General features: G+C 34.4%; 1 protein-coding gene across 1 annotated transcript in view; it reads right to left on the reverse strand.

Moving 5' to 3' along the window:
- Window positions 1-701: 701 nt before the first annotated feature.
- The window catches only part of LOC145283766 (solute carrier family 75 member 1-like), a 115869-nt gene continuing 97981 nt past the window's right edge, over window positions 702-18589 (reverse strand). Inside the window, exons 10-13 of the mRNA XM_080132822.1 lie at window positions 17985-18037; window positions 11420-11510; window positions 8842-8979; window positions 702-938 (exon numbers count right to left, since the gene is read on the reverse strand). Coding sequence (XP_079988948.1) covers window positions 844-938; window positions 8842-8979; window positions 11420-11510; window positions 17985-18037 — 377 coding nt within the window. The 3' untranslated portion in view covers window positions 702-843. The remainder of the gene's footprint in view (window positions 939-8841; window positions 8980-11419; window positions 11511-17984; window positions 18038-18589) is intronic.

Below are 18589 nucleotides of genomic sequence, written 5' to 3' on the forward strand. Positions count from 1 at the left end.
CCGTTTTAGATACCAATATCAAGAGCTTGATATTGGTATCTAAAACGGTCCCTAATAATCAGATTAGAAACCGACGGTACTGATGACTTATCTAAACTTTCTGTAAACAAAACACACATTATATATATATATATATATATATATATATATATATATATATATATATAACTACTTCATTTATTCGCATAAATTTAATATATGAAAGTATAGATTTATGCGTAAACTTTAAGTATTTACTTCAAAAGTGCTCAATACGTAGGTAGAGCTAGTTAGTAATTTATAAATATATATGACGATTAAGCTACACTGAATATTCTGCGTTTCATCCAACTATAGGATTCGTCAGGCTTATGCGCATAAGCCTGACGAATCCTATAGTTGGATGAAACGCAGAATATTCAGTGTAGCTTAATCGTCATATATATTTTATAAATTACTATATATATATATATATATATATATATATATATATATATATATAGAGAGAGAGAGAGAGAGAGAGAGAGAGAGAGAGAGAGAGAATTAGACCTGGAGTCTAAAGAGCAGAGTTTTATTTAATGTATTAGTAAATGTATTAATACTATTAAAAGAAAACAGTGCTCATTGTACGATAGAATGAACAATAAAAGAAAAAGGATGCTGTTGAAGAAAAGATTCTTATAGGTAAAGGGATATGTAAATATTCATCCACACTTATGTGACGAGTCATGAGATACTCAAATTCTTTTTTTTTTTTTTTTGGACAGCAGTTATATATAAAAAAAAAAAAAAAAAAAAAAAAATGTAGTTAGGGCCGCAGCAGATCAGATTTCAGCCCTTGTTTAAGATGGCTACCGTTCCTGTTTAACCATGACCCAAACGCTGTAATAGAAACAAGGGCTGCAATAAACAAACAGCTCCTGTCAGGTAACATAACTGAGGACCAGTGAGCCAGTAAACTGTAGAAAGAAAAAAAAACAAAAAAACATAGCAGTATAAAGTCATTGAAGTATATGTGTGCATAATATAACATAATACATATGAAGAAATAATGCTAGAGTGTTCAACTACTTTAGTACAGGGGCCCGACAATATTTTTTGGAGACTTTGAAAAAAAAAAAAGTACTTCAAGGTGGTTACTAGTGCCAAAAACTTTTGAGATTGTAAGTACGTAGTTGAGGAGTGAAAATCCACTACTAGTGTAATCATTGTTTTTAGTTTAGCTTTGATAATTTTAGTTTTTTGTGATTTTTTGCAAAAACTTGCGCGACACTATTTTTCCGACATGACAACAAATCCTATTTTATTAATATGTTCATGTATATGTTGCTGTATGCAAATTTTCTACTTGTACACTTAGCTGTCATCATTAGAATCAATTATCTGTTCTATTCTACTGGCAAATACAATTAAGTTTATTGGGGTAAAATGCATTAAAAAGAAGTCGTTTGTTTGGCATGGAAAAAGCAGGAAGATGGCCTCAGCATCAGAAAGATCGCCATGGATATGAAGCTGTCAAAATCAACGGTCGAATACATGTTGAAGACAAACTTCGAGCGGAAAAAGAAGAGAGAACGGAAAAAATCAATTGGCAAGAGGACTGAAAGAAGAATGAAGAGGACTGTGACACGGCTTTTGACATCTGGAGAAAAAGTTACAGCAAGAAAAGTGAAGGAGAAATGTGAATTGGATGTAAACGTCCGAACAGTACAAAGAACGCTGCAGAGGATTGGTTTGAAGTATGCAAAGGCTAGGAAATAAATTACACTAACAAAGAAACACAAAGGGGCAAGACTAGAGTGTTAAAAGGTGGTTAACAAAACATGTTGACTTTAAGAAGGTTATATTTACTGATGAGAAGCGTTTCAAGTTTGATGGGCCCGATGGATGGTGTATTTGGTCGAGAAGGGGTGAGCCTGTTGTCTGAGGAGCAAGCAGGAGTTGGTGAGTGATGTATTGCTGTGGACTCCATAACGCGGACACGCAGACATGGGGGGGCGGCGATCTGGATCCATGTATGTCCGGCAGGTGGCGCGCGGTGCCAACTGTGAGCCTGGGTATCTGGTGGGCAGCTGGTGGAGGACAGGAAACTCTGGAGAGGAAGAGTCCCATTGGTCCAGGCAAGGAGCTCGTCATGATGATAATGATGTACTGAACAAACGACAGATGGGAGGAGGATGAGTTTTAGTTTGGGGTATGATCTTTGCTAATGGAAATATATGGTTGGAGTGGCTGAAAGGACGACAGAACAGCAAAAGCTACAAACAGTTGCTGGATGAGAAAGCACTACTAAGGATAAGAAGAGAGATGTGGATTGATTTCGTTCTACAGCAAGACAATTGCAGCATCCATGTGTCAAAACTCAAGAAAGAATGGATGGCTGAAGTGAATATGACTACTTTGGAATGGCCTGCAAAAAGCCCAGATCTAAATTTAATGGAAAATATTTGGGAAATGCTTGCGCAACTTGTCTATGATGGATCTGAAATAACGAAAGAGGCTCAACTATGGGAACGAGTACTAGATGCCAAAAAACAACTAATAGAAACACGTAGAGATGTTATTGTGCATATGTTTAATCATTATGAAGAGAGATTGATAAATGTTATTGAGAAGAAAGGTGATATTACAGACTATTAACAGTTTTTCAACGATTTCCGAAAAATAATGTCGCGTGTGTTTTGTAAAAAATGATGAGAATTAAATATTTTTTCCTTACATAATCGATTTTTTTTTCCATTTTTATTACAGGTATTGTCTTTATATATTTATGTTACTCTATTGAAGGAATTTCGTCACTCTATGGTATTCGGAAACTCGAATACTTAAGTATCCGAAAAATATTGTTGGGCCCCCGGTAAGAGCATGATATTTTTTTTCTAATGCTGTACGGTGTGTTATTTATCAAAATAAATGATTCGTCACATCAAAAACATTTTATAAAGTTGCTTGTGTTATGTTAATTAATCGGCCTATTCTCATCTTGGGTCTTATTAGCACAACGTTTCAGTCGCTGTAACCTACGACCTTCTTTGGTTGTTGAAAACATGCTTCTTTTTCTCTACTAGGAAAAAGAGGGTTGGCTCTGCATTACAAGAATTCAAACCGTGGATATGAGGGTTGTTCTGTAGATCATAAAGAAGGTGCAATCGTCAGGGGTCACTAAGATATTTTTTTAAAGGCTTTCCTATGACTCAAATTTTTCAGCATATCTATACTAATTTTTAATATTATTATTGAAAAAAAATTTTATGAAACAGAGGATCGATACCCATGCGTATTTTTGTTTAAAAGAAAAAAAAAAAAAAAAATGTACCCACCCTCAAACCCACGGCTCGAATTCTTGTAATGCAGAGCCAACCCTCTTTTCCTTAGTAGAAAAAAAGCAAGCATGCTTTTAACACCCGAAGAAGGTCGCAGGTTGCAGCGACCGAAACGTTGTGCTAATTACACCCAAGATGAAAATAATAGTCCGATTAATCGACATAACACAAGCATTCACATCTCATCTCAAAAATTCATAATTTCATTTTAATAAAGTTATTTTAAGAATTTGGAAATAATGTTATATTTTTTTCTTTTTTATTCCATATAAATAAAACAGTAAATGTGTGCGTGAAAATATTTAACCGATAAACTTTTAAACTACTGACCACATAATACTGAAATTAACAGAAAATAGTAATCATACACCAAGAATGGTTTATAACAGGTAAAATCTTTGAATGAATGAATGAATAACAGATACAGAAATATGTTGGCAAGTTGAAATGAAAAATGATCATTTTTACTTGCCGGCATATATCTTATTTTTTTGCGCATGTGCAAATTCATTCATAACTTGAAGTGGGCTCATTTTAAATCTTATCTATCTGTCGATAGATCCAACGGTAGGGAATGCAGTTATAGCGCTAAATGTTTTGGTTTGAATTCTAGTTGATGCCACTCAAGTCATTTTTTTTTTTTTATATTTTGAAATCAGTGCTATATACACATAATATTTAATACAGGATTAGCTTTGTAATAATAAATACGAAATCTGAATGAATTAAAAAATATTTAGGCGTATTTTACGACCGGGCAAGGTTGGGCGCTACCCACCACCGCTAGTAAATGAATGAAATCATTTATATTTTTTTTTTCTGAAACTTCTGTCAATATATGTCTGCTTCAAAGAAGACCTTCATTCCACTAGTATTAATCGTGATTAATATATGTCCGTTTTTATTATTAAGTAAAATTTGAATCTGATGTGCCTTGCGTGGTTAGCACTTTTTTCAATATAAGTGTCTTGTCAGATTGTTGAAAACATTTCGTTTTGTTTTTATGTTTTCAATGATATGATCAACCTCTTCTATACCAAACTTTAAAAATATGATCAACCTCTTCTATACCAAACTTTAAAAATATGATCAACCTCTTCTATACCAAACTTTAAAAATATGATCAACCTCTTCTATACCAAACTTTTAAAATATGATCAACCTCTTCTATACCAAACTTTTAAAATATGATCAACCTCTTCTATACCAAACTTTAAAAATATGATCAACCTCTTCTTTACCAACCATGCAAGACATTTTGGATTCAGACTTTACCTAATAATGTTCATCAACAAGACTGGACATATATTTTGCTGTATCCATTAGTGGGTTCATCTCGTGGTTAATACCAGCAAATTTAAAAGAGAAAAATGAAGTTTTTTTTGTGTTTTTAAAGACATATACGAAGTGCCTTCAATAAGGTCTCAGACGTTTTGGCACAAGCATGTAATACTTGAAAATTCAGTATATTTTCCTATACATCTTAGATGACTGGCCAATTTTTATGATTTCAGGTTCAAATGAACAGCCACAGCAGGAATTGAAATACACCCTACTAAAGCCTGATTGACAGAGCTGGTGAATTTCAAGAATGCAATACAATTCTGTTTTAAACTTTGACAAAAATGCCATGTAAACGTATGGAATGCTTCAGACTGCTTTTGGGCCATCTCGCATGAATCGAGCATCAGTTTTTGAGTGGCATAAGAGGTTCAAGGAAGGCACGGAGTCTATGAGGGATGATGAGAGGTGTGAGAGGAATAAGGAAATCAGAACACCAGAATCGATTAGCCAAATAAAGAATTTGATGGATAAGAACCGTCCTGTGTCGATAGACAATAAGCGTACAGTTTGATGTCAGTGTGGGAAATGTAAGCAATTATTTGCAAGGGACTGAAGATGCATAAGATTTGTGCAAAGTTTGTTCCAAGTGTGCTCCATCCTTATCACAGACTATTTGACCAAGATGAAGACCAAAATAGCTCCTCATCCTCCATATAGTTCACACCTTGCTCTCTGTGAATTAAAACGTTAGAGGCTGTCATTATGAGACAATTGAAGAGATGAAAGAGGCTGTGACGAGAGTCATTGACACGCTCACATAAGAGGACTTCCATGGGACCTTCCAGAAGTTGTTGGAACGGTACAATAAGTGTATTGCAGCCGGAGAAGATTACTTCAAAGGGGACTAGAGTTTCATGGGTGCACTATCAATAAAAGTGTCCATGCAACAAATGTCTAGAAACTTGTTGGAGGCACTTTCAAAAGTCTAAGAAAAGAAAATATTAATTACATGGTTTTATTCATTAAAAAAAAAAAAAAAATAAAAAAAAATAAAATAAAAAAAAAATAAATAAAATTCTGTGTTCTAAAATATATGATTTCTTTAGTACTAGCCTGGGTGCTTGGTGTTGTCCTGGTGTTTGCAGGTGTGTGTTGAGCAAAAAAAAGTGGTAGTAGGTAGGTAGGCTCAAACCCGTACCACAAAGGAGGAAAAAGAATGTGAAAAAAAAAAAAGAAAAAAGTGACGTCTTTGCTGTTGCGTCCATCGCCAGAACAAACTGATGTAGGTTTAAATTAAAGCTAGACAATCGAAAAGAGGCGATGACTTTCGAAAATATTCGGCAAAAAAAGCGACCCCTCTCTGTAGAAAAGTGCACAGTTGAGGGTGAAGGAATTAATGATTTTGGCCAATTTTTCAATATTTGTCGTCCAAAGGGTCGAGCTTCAAAATGATACTGATCTCGTGAAAATCCGTCGCCTCATTCGAAAGTTTAAAGCAGACATACATACATTTTAAACAGGCAGGTGAGATTTATATTATAGACTAGCCTAAGTGCCCGGCATTGCCCAGGTGTTTGAAGGTGTGTCTGTGTTTTGAGCAAAAAAAAAAAAAAAAAAAAAATTGTAGGCAGGCAGGCTCGAACCGGTGATGCCATTTTTTTCGTTTGTTTATTTTTTTTTTTTATTTTTTTTTTATTTTTTGTTGTTCTTGTTTTTCCGATTTTTTAAAGTTTTAATATTTAAACAGGGTTATTTATACCATTTTTTTTTCGTTCGCTTATTCTTTATTTTTAATCACGTTCGCTGTTTTTTTTTTGTGTCTACCCCCCCCCCCGATTTTTTAAAACAGTTTTAACAGTTAAACAGAGTTATTTAGTTCGCTTATTCTTCATTTTCCATTTTATTATTTTTTTTATTTACCCCCCCCCCACACACACACACACGGGCAACGCCGGGTACCCCCGCTAACCTAAAATAAATATAAATATTTCAAACTAGATTTTTTTAGTCCATTAAAAACAGGCATGTTACATTCCATTGACTTTGAACGAGCACTTTATGGTTGGTTGGTCGTTTTTGTTTTACGGCATCTCAACCCTTTTCAGGTTATTTAATGCCGAATCCAGTTATTTTGAAGAAAATTTTTTTAATAGAATATATTTTTTAAGTCGGTTTCTAACAGAAAGTTGGGACCCTAACAGGTACTACCACTCTGGGTCAGAGTAGACCTGGGAGCAATGGTAATTAAACGGTGGCTCCACACTCCCCAAAGCCCGCAAGCTGGGGCCTAACCATCGGATATAGTTTAAGGTCATATCCAGGACCAAGCATTTTATGCCAAATTGATAGTACAAAATTAAGCATATTCAACTAAGTTTTGCATTAAATACTAATCCCTATTAATCTAACTGTGCATCAAACGAATGCCATAAAACTTAGTTCATACAAAATTTCAGCCAGATCGATCCAGTATTTTCCGAGATTAAGTGAAACAGACAGACAGACTAAGAGAAATACAAAATAGATATAAGTTAAAGTGAACAGATCAAAATTTACTTGTAACTTTTTTTTTTTATTTTTTAGTCTTCAATTTTAAAAAATTAACCAAAATACTAATTAAAAAAAAGATTAATAAATAAGGAAAAACCAGGGATCCAAATTTTTTCTCATTGTGATAGGAAACGAATTCTTGCTGTGAATTCGTTTTCTATCACAATGAAAAAAAGTTTCCTGTGTGTCTTGCGTCAGGCAAAATTGCCACAAAGAGGTTCTTCGCAAAGACTTCCTATTTGTGGAATACATTACCATAGAACTATTTCCCTGCAGATTACAACATAGTCATCTTCAAATTTCCATGGAAAGTTCCTTTCCAGGAGCTTCCTACCTGCAAAACACATTACCACGGGACTGCTTCCTTGAAGTATAGAACATGTGGTATTATTGTGTCTAATCCCTAATAATCCTCATTAATCCCTAACAGTGCATCAAACAGATACCATAATACTTAGTTCACTGCACCTTATTATAAAGGTCAATACAAAATTTCAGCCGGGTCAGCTCATTGGCTTCTGAGAAAAAGTGGAATCGGCAGAAATAGTAAAAGAAATCTATAATATAAACGGCAAACGTCTGTATGTTTGTTGATTTGTATGTATCGTTTTAAACCTTGAACTTTCGGACAACAAATATCGAAAAATTGGCTAAAAACATTAATTCCTTCGCCTTCAACCGGGCAGTTTTCTACAAGGACGGGTTGCTTTTTTCACCGATATTTTTGCAAGTCATCCCCTTTTTTCGATTAACATGCCTTAATTTCGACGTTTGCCACTTCTGGTTTTGCGAGGAACGCAACGGCAAAGATGTCACATTTTTTTTTTTTTATCACATTCTTTTCCTCCTTCATGGTACAGGTTCGAGCCGGCCTACCTACTAACACATTTTTTTTTTTTTTTTTTGCTCAACACACACTTCCACACACCCGAGTAACGCCGGGCACCCAGGCTTAAATTGCAATATTAAGCAGCTTGTTTAATTTTACTTCTATTTTATTTCTTTATTCTGCATAATTTATGGAAGCCAAGTAATCTTACTAGTTTTTATAATTTATTTTATCGCTATTTTCATGACAAGTGCTCCACTGAACTCCAATCTATAGTCCCCCCCCCTTCGCCAAACTTTCACGAAAAACACTCAACTAGCTACAAGCACCATATCTGATTTTCCCCGCTTTCTATCTATGCCTAAATGTAAATGCAGATTCCATGAACAAAGCTTCTTTCCCAGAACTGCCCGCCCTTGAAACACTGTTCTGCTGGCATGCTTCCCGGTTGAATGCAACATGGTAGCCTTCAAATATAATGTAAACGAGTTCCTATGAAGCCGTTCTCGTTAATCAAATTCTACTCCATTTACATTAAGGATTGTTTCACTACCACCTTACATTCATAAACCCTTATCCTCTCGAATGGCCTTCGGGCCTTGATAAGTGGTGAATCCCAAGTAAAAAAAAAAGGTATAAGAAAAAGTAAAGTACAATGCTGTCAAACAAACTGCATAACATTTTTATAAAACGTCTTAATACAAAATCAATACCATCATTGAATATCACGTGAGACTAACTTAAGAAAAGTTGTCGTTAATCTTTGTATAAAGCCTCGTTGTCAGTTGCATTCTCCGAAAGAACAGATTTATATTATCGATCTTAAAACTTGATTCAACCAATAGTTAAATAATTAGAAATTGATTGGTTACTTACGTGTACAAAGGATAATTGGTCCTAAAGCTCTGGCTAAGGCACCAAGTGAACGGAAAATTCCTACGATAACTCCTTTTTGGTGAGGTTTACCATTTCGGGATATTAGTGTCGTAAGACATGGCACGACTGTGGCGGCTCCTGGCAAATAACAAAAAAAAAAAAAATTATCAAGAATTATGACACCATTTCACCATTAGAAATATCTTCATTCGTTATCAGAGAGTGACTAGCTTTAATCAGAAATTGAGTGATAATGTTCACTAAACTCACTCTCTCTAACTCTCTCTGTCTGTGTATATGAAATTAAAAACACAAAAACAAGCAAAAATATTATTCCAGTGTGAATAGAGATTTGTTTTAGAGTAGAAAAGTCTTGTTTTCTTATTTCCGGAAATTTCAGAACAATAATTGTTTTTCGTGAGCGGATAAAATGCTTGTCAATTATTATTTGAAAATTATCTGTTTGAATTATTCACACGATTGTTCTCACAACTGTTTGGCCGATGTAGCCTCTGGTCTTCTTGTTAGATAATAGCAGGGCTAAAAGTGTTAATTAGCAATTATCTATCTATCTATCCATCTATCTAGTAATAAGTGTACAGCAGTAATGATCTTGTTAAAATAGTTTATGTTAAGTATTATTGTGCTGTATAGTCGTTTAGGGTTGAGTGCGTGTCACTATTCTCTATCTAGTGGCTCTTCACTATCTGAACCCAAGTTATCTTTGTGACCTATTTGAGTTTGTTGCGTGATCGTCTAAATGTGTTGCATGTGTGGGTCATCCATAACATAAACGCATGCATGTATCTCGACATAACTTTTCATCTGCGTCGCATCTGTTCTTGGAGGGAAGCTGGAACCCAAGAAGGGATGCATTTTACTCCAAAACGAGGGTTAGTTTTATATTAGATTTTATTCACTTTCCAGGTGTCGAACGCAGAAGAATGGAAAGTGAGGATCTTTACTTGTGGTTAATTCTAATAGTCTCCATTTTTGAGACACATCCGCTCCCTCCCAAGATGGGGGACCGTTAACCTGATCATGTGAGACAGAGAGGCAGATAATTTCTCGTGTTCCATAATTGCATAATTGTTTGGAGAAATAAATTGCTCACTGAAATGTTTACAAAAATTATTTTAAATAAAATAGGAACAAATTTTAACTAGATCGACCTTGAGCAGTTGGGTATGGACTAAGAGGTGACACAGTGAGAGATGTTGTTGAATCACTTACGTCACCGAGGCTCATGAATGAAACGGAAACGTCCTTTTGAGGATGACGTAGCAGAACTTACAGGTCAAAAAGATTAGTGCTGAGAGTTTGGGGATTTGTCACCAAAGTGTGCAGACGTGCTCCAGAAAGCCGAGAAGCGAGGCTAGACAAAACAGGCTTGTAGAGACGTAGCACACTCCAGTGAAAACATGGACACATCTGAAATAAATTTATATTTACAAAATATAAAGTCATTGTCCTGTGGTTCGCAAAGAAGAAAAGTCAGGTATGTTTCAATCGTTTCATTGTGTTACATTCATCACAGCACTCAACAGCAGAAAGAGACAAAGGACCGCTGGACGGAAAGGTATGAAGTTTCTTCTTTCATATACCCCCCTCCCCCCATGTAATATTCTTCAGGAGTATTTTGTTGAACTCGGGGAATCTTTCTGTAGAACGCAGAAATCTATGCGAAATTTTAAATGGAACCTTTCATTTTATTTTTTTTTTGTTTATTACATTTTGACCCCAAACAAGGCACATTACCACTTTGGTGTAGGGGGCTACTATCAGGCGCAACAGCTACTGGGGTACTATGTAGGGAGTTGGGCAGCAAGATATCGGTTCATGTTACACTTGAACTTCTGCATGTCAGCACAGTTGGGGAAGCAGGGACCTGGAATGGAATTCCAAAGTCTAGCGGTTCTGGGGAAGAAACTACTGGAGTAGAAAGATCTTTTACATCTAGGGATCTCTACTGTGTGGGGGTGGGATTTAGCTGCCTGTCGGGTTTGTCGAGGGTGTTTACGTCGTGGGGACACAAATGCTTGCAGTTCGTCAGAACATTCACCATTAAAATACTTGTAGAACAGGCAAAGGGATGCAACATTTCGTCGATGGGACAGAGGCTGAAGCTTAGATGACAGTTCAGGACCTATCAGATTGGCGACTCTTTTGAACATAGGGGTTCTCTCAGATATACGACTGCATGGAAGTTTTAAGTAATTCGCAATTGTATTCTTAGTATCACCCACATTGAGAATTGAATCTTCAACCTTTAAAAAAAATGTTGCTTAGAATTAAATTTTACCTAGTATTTTCTCCATCACATCACAGTTCCTTGGCTAGAATGGTAAAACCATTTTTCCAGAAACCTTAGCAATAAATTTGATAACTGTAATTTCAATGCGTCACCATTTCTAAATAAATACATGCTCTAAATTGCATTAAAATATAAGGCGGCGATTTTACGAATATTTGGCAGTGATCATCTTTAGTTTAATGTCTCCTTTTTTATTTTAGTCTGATAAAAATGTCCGAGTGTCCATTTGTAACATCAAAATAAAAACAAAAAAAAGTGACTTACCAAACGAGAAAAGCATGAGAGCTAAATACATCAGCCATGTTGAATAGGCAAAAGCAATAATTGAGAAAGCTGGGATGAGAATACCAATTCCCTAAAAGAGGAGAAAAAGAAAGTTAAGGAATCTTATTTTTAATATATAAATAATAGCAGGGTTATCCAGTGCTGCCCGGTAGCATGGATAACAAAATAGAAGAGTTAACATCTGTTTTTTTGTTTTTTTTTTTACCTTTCTTTCTACTGATCTCTCTGATTACCTGTCTATCTTTTTGACAACTGGTTCAATATGATAGGAAAGAAGAAAGCAAGAATGAAAATAAAATCTGACTAACTGTTCTTTAACCTAGTTTCAGTGTTGTTTTGGAAACAAGTACCTGGAAAAATTTTAAACAAAAAGAACCTTTTTTTTTTATTATTCTCTCTAGTACTCGAATTTTTTACAGACCTGCAGTTAAATGGGCTGGTATTTTGGGAGAAAAAAAAAAAAACACACAAAAGTTCATGGATAGAATTTGTCGCTGTATTTCCTTCTCTTCACAATTTTACCCCTCAGCTTCCAGCACGCATTTGTCCCCCCTCACCTCTGCTAACAGGCGTTTTATTAAAAAAAAAAAAAAAAAATGATTGTATTTCATTTGCATATGTGTGCAGTGTGCGGCGTGATCTCGTGCGATTCCATGAGATCACCCCTTATAAAGCCACGGTCACCATCTTTAATCTTTCTCTCTCTCAGAACCCACCTGAAGGTAAGTCATATAGCCACACAAGGCACACACACGTGGGCACTTGCTTCTTTGATTATTACATTCAACTCTACAATAACATTACACTGGATCTGATATAACACTTATAAATATATCTTGTGTAGATTCTGACTTTTAGCCAGACACAGACACACACAGAATTACAAATTCTGTTTTTATAATAAAAAGAAGTGTAGTGCAATTACTAGTAGATTGAGAGAGGATAACCAATTTGCATGCAAGATGCGTAAGACGATGGAGATAGATGAAAATTCAGATGTGGAGAAAGGATATCTGGATAATAAAGCTATAAGAGGTCGTTGAGAAGTTTTGTTACCTTGGTGATAGCATTGGAGCACAGGGTGGTGCAGGTACTAGTGTGATTGCAAGAATTAGGAGTGGATGGAGCAAGTGGAGGGAACTTCTGTCATTACTAACCAGCAGAGTGTTGCCACTGTCGACCAAAGAAAGAGTTTATCAGGCATATGTACACAGTGTGATATGGAAATGAAACCTGACCAATGAGGGTTGAGGGCATAATTGTATGGAGAGAAAGGATAGGAGAATAAAACGGTGAATGTGTATTACGAGTCTTTAAGACAAGCTTAGTTCTGATGACCTAAGAGGAAGATTAAATCTAGGATAAATAAATAGCGAGATGATAGGGAGATAAATAATGTGGAGAACAAAGGATTTTGATATTAAGACCACATTAAAAAAAATAAATTAGATTTCTTGGGTTAGTAGATGTAGAACAGTTGAGATAGTAGGTTCTGTTTACAGGGGAAGGCCAAGGAAAACATGGTGGAAAGTGATAAAAATGAGCAAAAGAGGCATAAATAAAGACCTGGTCAGAAACAGGTTAGCTTGGAGATTAATTTCTTAAAATTGTCCAATGCATGCCAACATATAAAATGGATGTTAAACTAATGAACAAGAAATAAATAAATGAAAATCTATAATTTTATAAACTAACTATATTTGCCTCAGTCTTTTCAAATTTTCTTTTTAAATCGCATAACTATTTTTGATTTGTTTTTTTTTTATTTCGTTTTAAATTATAAAAAGCTAGCTTCCATCACCATCATCAAGCAAGCTCAGAGAGAGAACGAAAATGCTGATTACAAGAGAAATGCAAGGAAGTGGAAGTTGCTTACATAATGTGCGAGATATTAATGAAGTTTGAAATAGGATTGTTTTTTTTTTGTTTTTTTTTTTTACATAGGAGTCACCACTCAAGGGCCAGAGGCCACTCGAGGATAAGGGTTAAAGCATGTACAATATCAAAATCATAGTAATTGTTAGTAGTGGAAAATTGGTAACCTAAGTGAAACGGCTCATCAAGAACTTGTTTACATTGGACTTGAAGACGACCATATTGAAGTCAGGTGGAAAGCAGGCAAACAGAAGACAATTCCACAGGCATGCAGTTCTAAGAAAGAAGCTTTGTTCAGGAAATCTACGTTTAGGTTTAGGCACAGATAAAGAGTAGGGGAAATTATTGATAGTGTTTTCAGCTAGACGAGTGTTTCTTGTGAAAGTTTAGTGAGGGGGGACCATGGATTGGAGCTCAAGCAAGTACTTGCCATGAAAATAACAATAAAGTAGAGACAGTCTCGTATCGTCTCTTCTGTGAGAAAAAGGTTGCAGGGAAGAGAAAAGAGCATCCCCAACTAGCCAACTCTATCAAAGCAGGATAAGGTTTTTCTAGCAGCTCCTGCCCAGATGTGGCAACAGTACTCCATTCTTGCACGGACCTGACTCTTATATAGGTAGAGAATTGCATCAGTAGTGAGATATCTACTGGATCAATAGAAGGATCCCACCATTTTACCAGCGAACTTGGCAACAGATTTGATCTAAATGTTCCATTTTAGATCCGGAGTAAAGGTCAAGCCCAGAAGCTTGTCAAAACATGAAGCTTCCCCAAGATGAGAGCCAGTCATTTCAATAGATGTCAGATGAGGATCAGAGCATTGATGATGTAAAAATAGAAGCTTAGTTTTAGATGCATTAAAAGCAACCAGCCACCTCTTTCTCCATTTTGCCACATGCTCAGGATCAGGTCGTTTACGGTCTTAGATGTGCTACCATAGATGGTGGTGTCATCAGCAGAAATGTCTACGAATGATGTGAGGATGTGATTTGGAAGATCCTTAATGTAGATCAGGAAGAGAGTTGGGCCCATCAACCACTACTCTTATAAACTTATCAGAGAGAAATGATTTAATAATTAAGACATTTCCAACTATACCATAGCTGGAGATCTTGTGAAGTAGCCCTTTATGCCATACCTTATGAAATGCCTTTGATATGTCGAGGAATCTGTTGACATTGGCTTTGTAGACAACTGTGGGGAAGCAGTTCCACAATGTGTTCCACAGATAGGAAGCCCTTGTGAAGAAGCACTGTTTAGGGAAATTTGGCCTTTGCTACGGACACTGAGAAAGGGTTTTTGTTTTCTTCATTAAGGTTACAAAAAGGGGTTTTTGCTGTGAATTTTTTACAAAAAGGAACCAGAGATTTGCATTCAGTTGAACACCTACTAATCAAATAGTGATAAAGTAGAGAGAGACTAGAAACATCTCTTCTGTGAAAGAGAGGTTGTAAGGAATTTACTAATCTAGTAGGGGAGGAGGGGGGGAGATCCCCACACACACTAGATTAGTAAATTTTTTTTTAAATATTTAAATATGTGATTATTGAAATTAGGTTGACTCAACACACACACACACACACACACACTAATTTGATTAATGTAGATACGTACGTATGTAAAATTAGAAACTTCTGAAAGATTATTTATTGTTTGTTTTTTTTTTCCATAAGCATCATTCACAAAATTAAGTTAGCATTTTGAAATGCAAATAGAAAACTCTCAACAACTTTGAGTTATCTCCCTTACACAGTCAGCCGGTAAGGTTTATCCGCGCCACCAGAAATGATTGTTTATTGAAAGTGAAAGTTGTGTTTGTTTTAAAACTCGTTGAAAAAAAAAAAGAAAAAAAAAAAAGATTTACCAAAAATCAGATTCATTCGATTTTGATAAAAATTTTAAGTATTTATTAATGAATAAATGAATACTGATATAAAATATTTAAAACACGGATTTTTTTTTAAATTTCGTCTAAATTACTTCACCTTGCTCCTCTTCATTTTAAAGATGAAATATGTATAGTATGTTATAGTTTTAAATTACCCCTTCCTTGTCTCCAGCGAGTGAAGGGAAGAGAGTGACTATTAATGAAGTTCAAAACAGGAAGTTTAGTTTATGCTATTTAACGTTTTATTTATATAAATAAATACTCAATACTATTTGTTGGCTTTTTTATATTAAAAACGATCACCACTTATCAAGGTCAGATGTCACTCAAGGATAAGAATTAATGAGATTTGCAGAGCCATGTATGAATATAAAAAGTTATAAAAAATAAAATTATTATAAACTAGCAGGGGCACCCAACGTTGCGCAGGATTGAATGATGATCAACGAATATTTCACACTCCTATATTTTTATTGTCATCGAAATCTGTGGAACCGTCCGGAAAGAAGAAGCTTCACATGCCTCCATGCAGTAACTTAGTCTAAAATAGATGTTATTCTACATTGCACTCTAGAGAACCTACTGTTTCTTTTATAAAATTATTTTATATAAACTTCTTTCCAGTTAACGAAATAAAAAAAAAACATTAAGAAATTTATGTGCGGGGTTGGAACCTACAGACCACGTCATGCAAAAAAAAAAACAAAACATTAAGAAATTTACGTGCGGGGTTGGAACCTACAGACCACGTCATGCAAAAAAAAAAAAAAAAAAAAAAAAAAAAAACATTAAGAAATTTACGTGGTTTACACCAAATCTACAGACCACGTAAATTTTTCAAGTCTTATAAAATTCTTTGCAATTAATGGAAAAAAAAAAAAAAAAGAAATGTGCAGAGTTTGAACCTACATACCACGTCATAAAAAAAAAAAAAAACACGTATCAAAAACACCAACAATAGAATTTTTACAACCCATTGTTCTATCATTGTTGGTGATCAACGACATGGAAAAATGGCTTTACCAATGATAGATAAATTAAAATAACGGTTTCGATTATCAGTAATTATCGCGAGTATTCTGAGACAAAACTTAACTAAGATCACTCCCAGACTTATACACTAAAGTTCTGTAAATTTTAAAGAAAATCTATTCAGTCGTTTAGAAGTCTATAAGAAACGAACTCACACACACACACAACGTTGCATTTATATAATTGCAGAAATAGTATTAATAAACCTACATTTTTTGTTTTTGGTATCTTTTGCAATGAAGCGGCATAATTTGTGTATTCATTCTTTTGTGGACTGGTATCCTCATAGTTGCTGTTTCACCACGTTATATGGGGTGGAACGATAAAATTGCCGCCCTAGAAAAGACGACATGATTCCATTTCCGTTTTATGAAAACTGGTTTTCTTTTTTTGTTGCCGACCAGTTGGCTAGTTGTGTACAAATCCCAAGAGCAATAGGATCCTTCTATCATGTCTGAAAGTGAGACAATGTTCAATGAGCGAGACCGAAGATGTGCCACTGTACATCTCATGCTTTCTACCGATCCAAGTTATTACCACAGGATCACCACCCTCAAAATGAATTGCTGGATTGCCACAAATAACAAGGACATGCCCAGAGTGATGAAAACAAAGTTTCCAACCACGGTTATGGTTTTTGATGTAAATCATTTCTTCCTTTGCAGACTTTAAAACTAAACATTAATCAGAATTGACTTTTCCAGGGCATTCATCGTCAAGCTCAAATATCAGCTGACATGATATTGTAAACAAACACAGATGGAACTTGATGAACGACATTATTATTATTTTAAAAAAATTTTCTTTTTGCAAATAAATTCAAACAAATTCCTCGTAATATATAATAATCAATAGAGGATTATAATAATACATACGTAATCTGCATAAATTAAAATATGTTTAAGCATGACGACCAGGCAACGCTGGGCTGTCAGCTAGTGTATATATATTATTTATATTCATAATAAAATATAATATTTATAAAAAGAAATTGAAACCAAACATTATGCAATTTTATAATGAATAGAATCATTATTTTTTGTAATGACGTTCTTTGTGGCAATACTTATGTTTTATTTTTTTATGATTTTATTTTTTTTTTCTTAAAACTTACTTCTAATATAAACTATTATATTTCTAATATAAACTATCCACATCAAGTTTTATGCTAAAAAAAAAAAAACTAATGATGTTCAATATCTAACAACAGCTTCTTTGTGGCAATACTTATATTTTATTTTTTTATTATTTTATTTTTTTTATTAAAACTTATTTTTATTCATTTTATTTTTTTTTATTAAAACTTGCATCGTTGTTTTGGCTTTCTAATATAAACTATCCACATCAAGTTTTATGCTAACAAAAAAAAACAAAAAAAAACACATCTGTTTACATATTGAGCACTCTATGGAAAATTAAGGTGTTAAATGCAACTTGAAAATATCATAAAAGTAATGATAATTTAAAAAAAAAATGCTTTATTGACAAAGCAAAGATTCTCACGTCCCTTATTTGCTCATTAGTCCTCACATTCCATGAGTGATGTTTCTGACAAAGGGAGAATAACTGCTGTTTTCTAGCTCATAATCTTATCGCTGACTAGTTTTTTTTTTAATATTTTTTAGCTTCTTCCATCAAGTGGCATCATACCTTGTCTGGAGTGATTTCATAAAAAATAAAATAAATGATAAATAAATAAAATAAAATAAATAAAAATAAATAAATAAAAATACATAAAGCAAAACTTACAACAGTAGCCACATATTTTTCCTTCCCAAATGGAATGCGCCTGGTACAACAACCTTGCAAGAAAAGTTTTAAAAGTGCATAAAAAAATACAGATATTGTGCATCAAGTCAATAAGCAATGCATAAAGATATTAGGGTGTTCGGAAAATAATGCTCGCTTTTAAAATATCATTCATTAAGTGGCAAGACACATTTATCAAACTTTTTCACCTTACCAATTTGCTGTTGAAATACGGACATCAAGTACTTTCTCTTGCATTGTGGTCCTTGTTCAACACTGACTTTCAAAACTTTATTGTCAATAATATATGATAATGAAACTGCAGCACCAACTCTAAATGGGTTTAATCAGCTTTCATCCAAAGGAGGAAGTTTCAAGGGAGTATGAAATTCACAAGCAGTCTCCATTCGCATGTACAAGGTATCCAAAAAGTCACTGAAGGGTTTTGAGCTTAAATAGATTATTTTTTTATGATATCTTTCTGTAATTTTAACACAATCTGACTAAAACATTAGGAAATTCTTTTAAAAAGTACATTCAAAAATATTTATTTGTGAAAAATAATGTCTTAAATTTTGCCCATTTTCAGCTTCGCATATTTGTGC

This window comes from Euprymna scolopes, chromosome 8 (assembly GCF_053919585.1).
Source record: "Euprymna scolopes isolate OS-2025 chromosome 8, ASM5391958v1, whole genome shotgun sequence".
NCBI lineage: Eukaryota > Metazoa > Mollusca > Cephalopoda > Sepiida > Sepiolidae > Euprymna > Euprymna scolopes.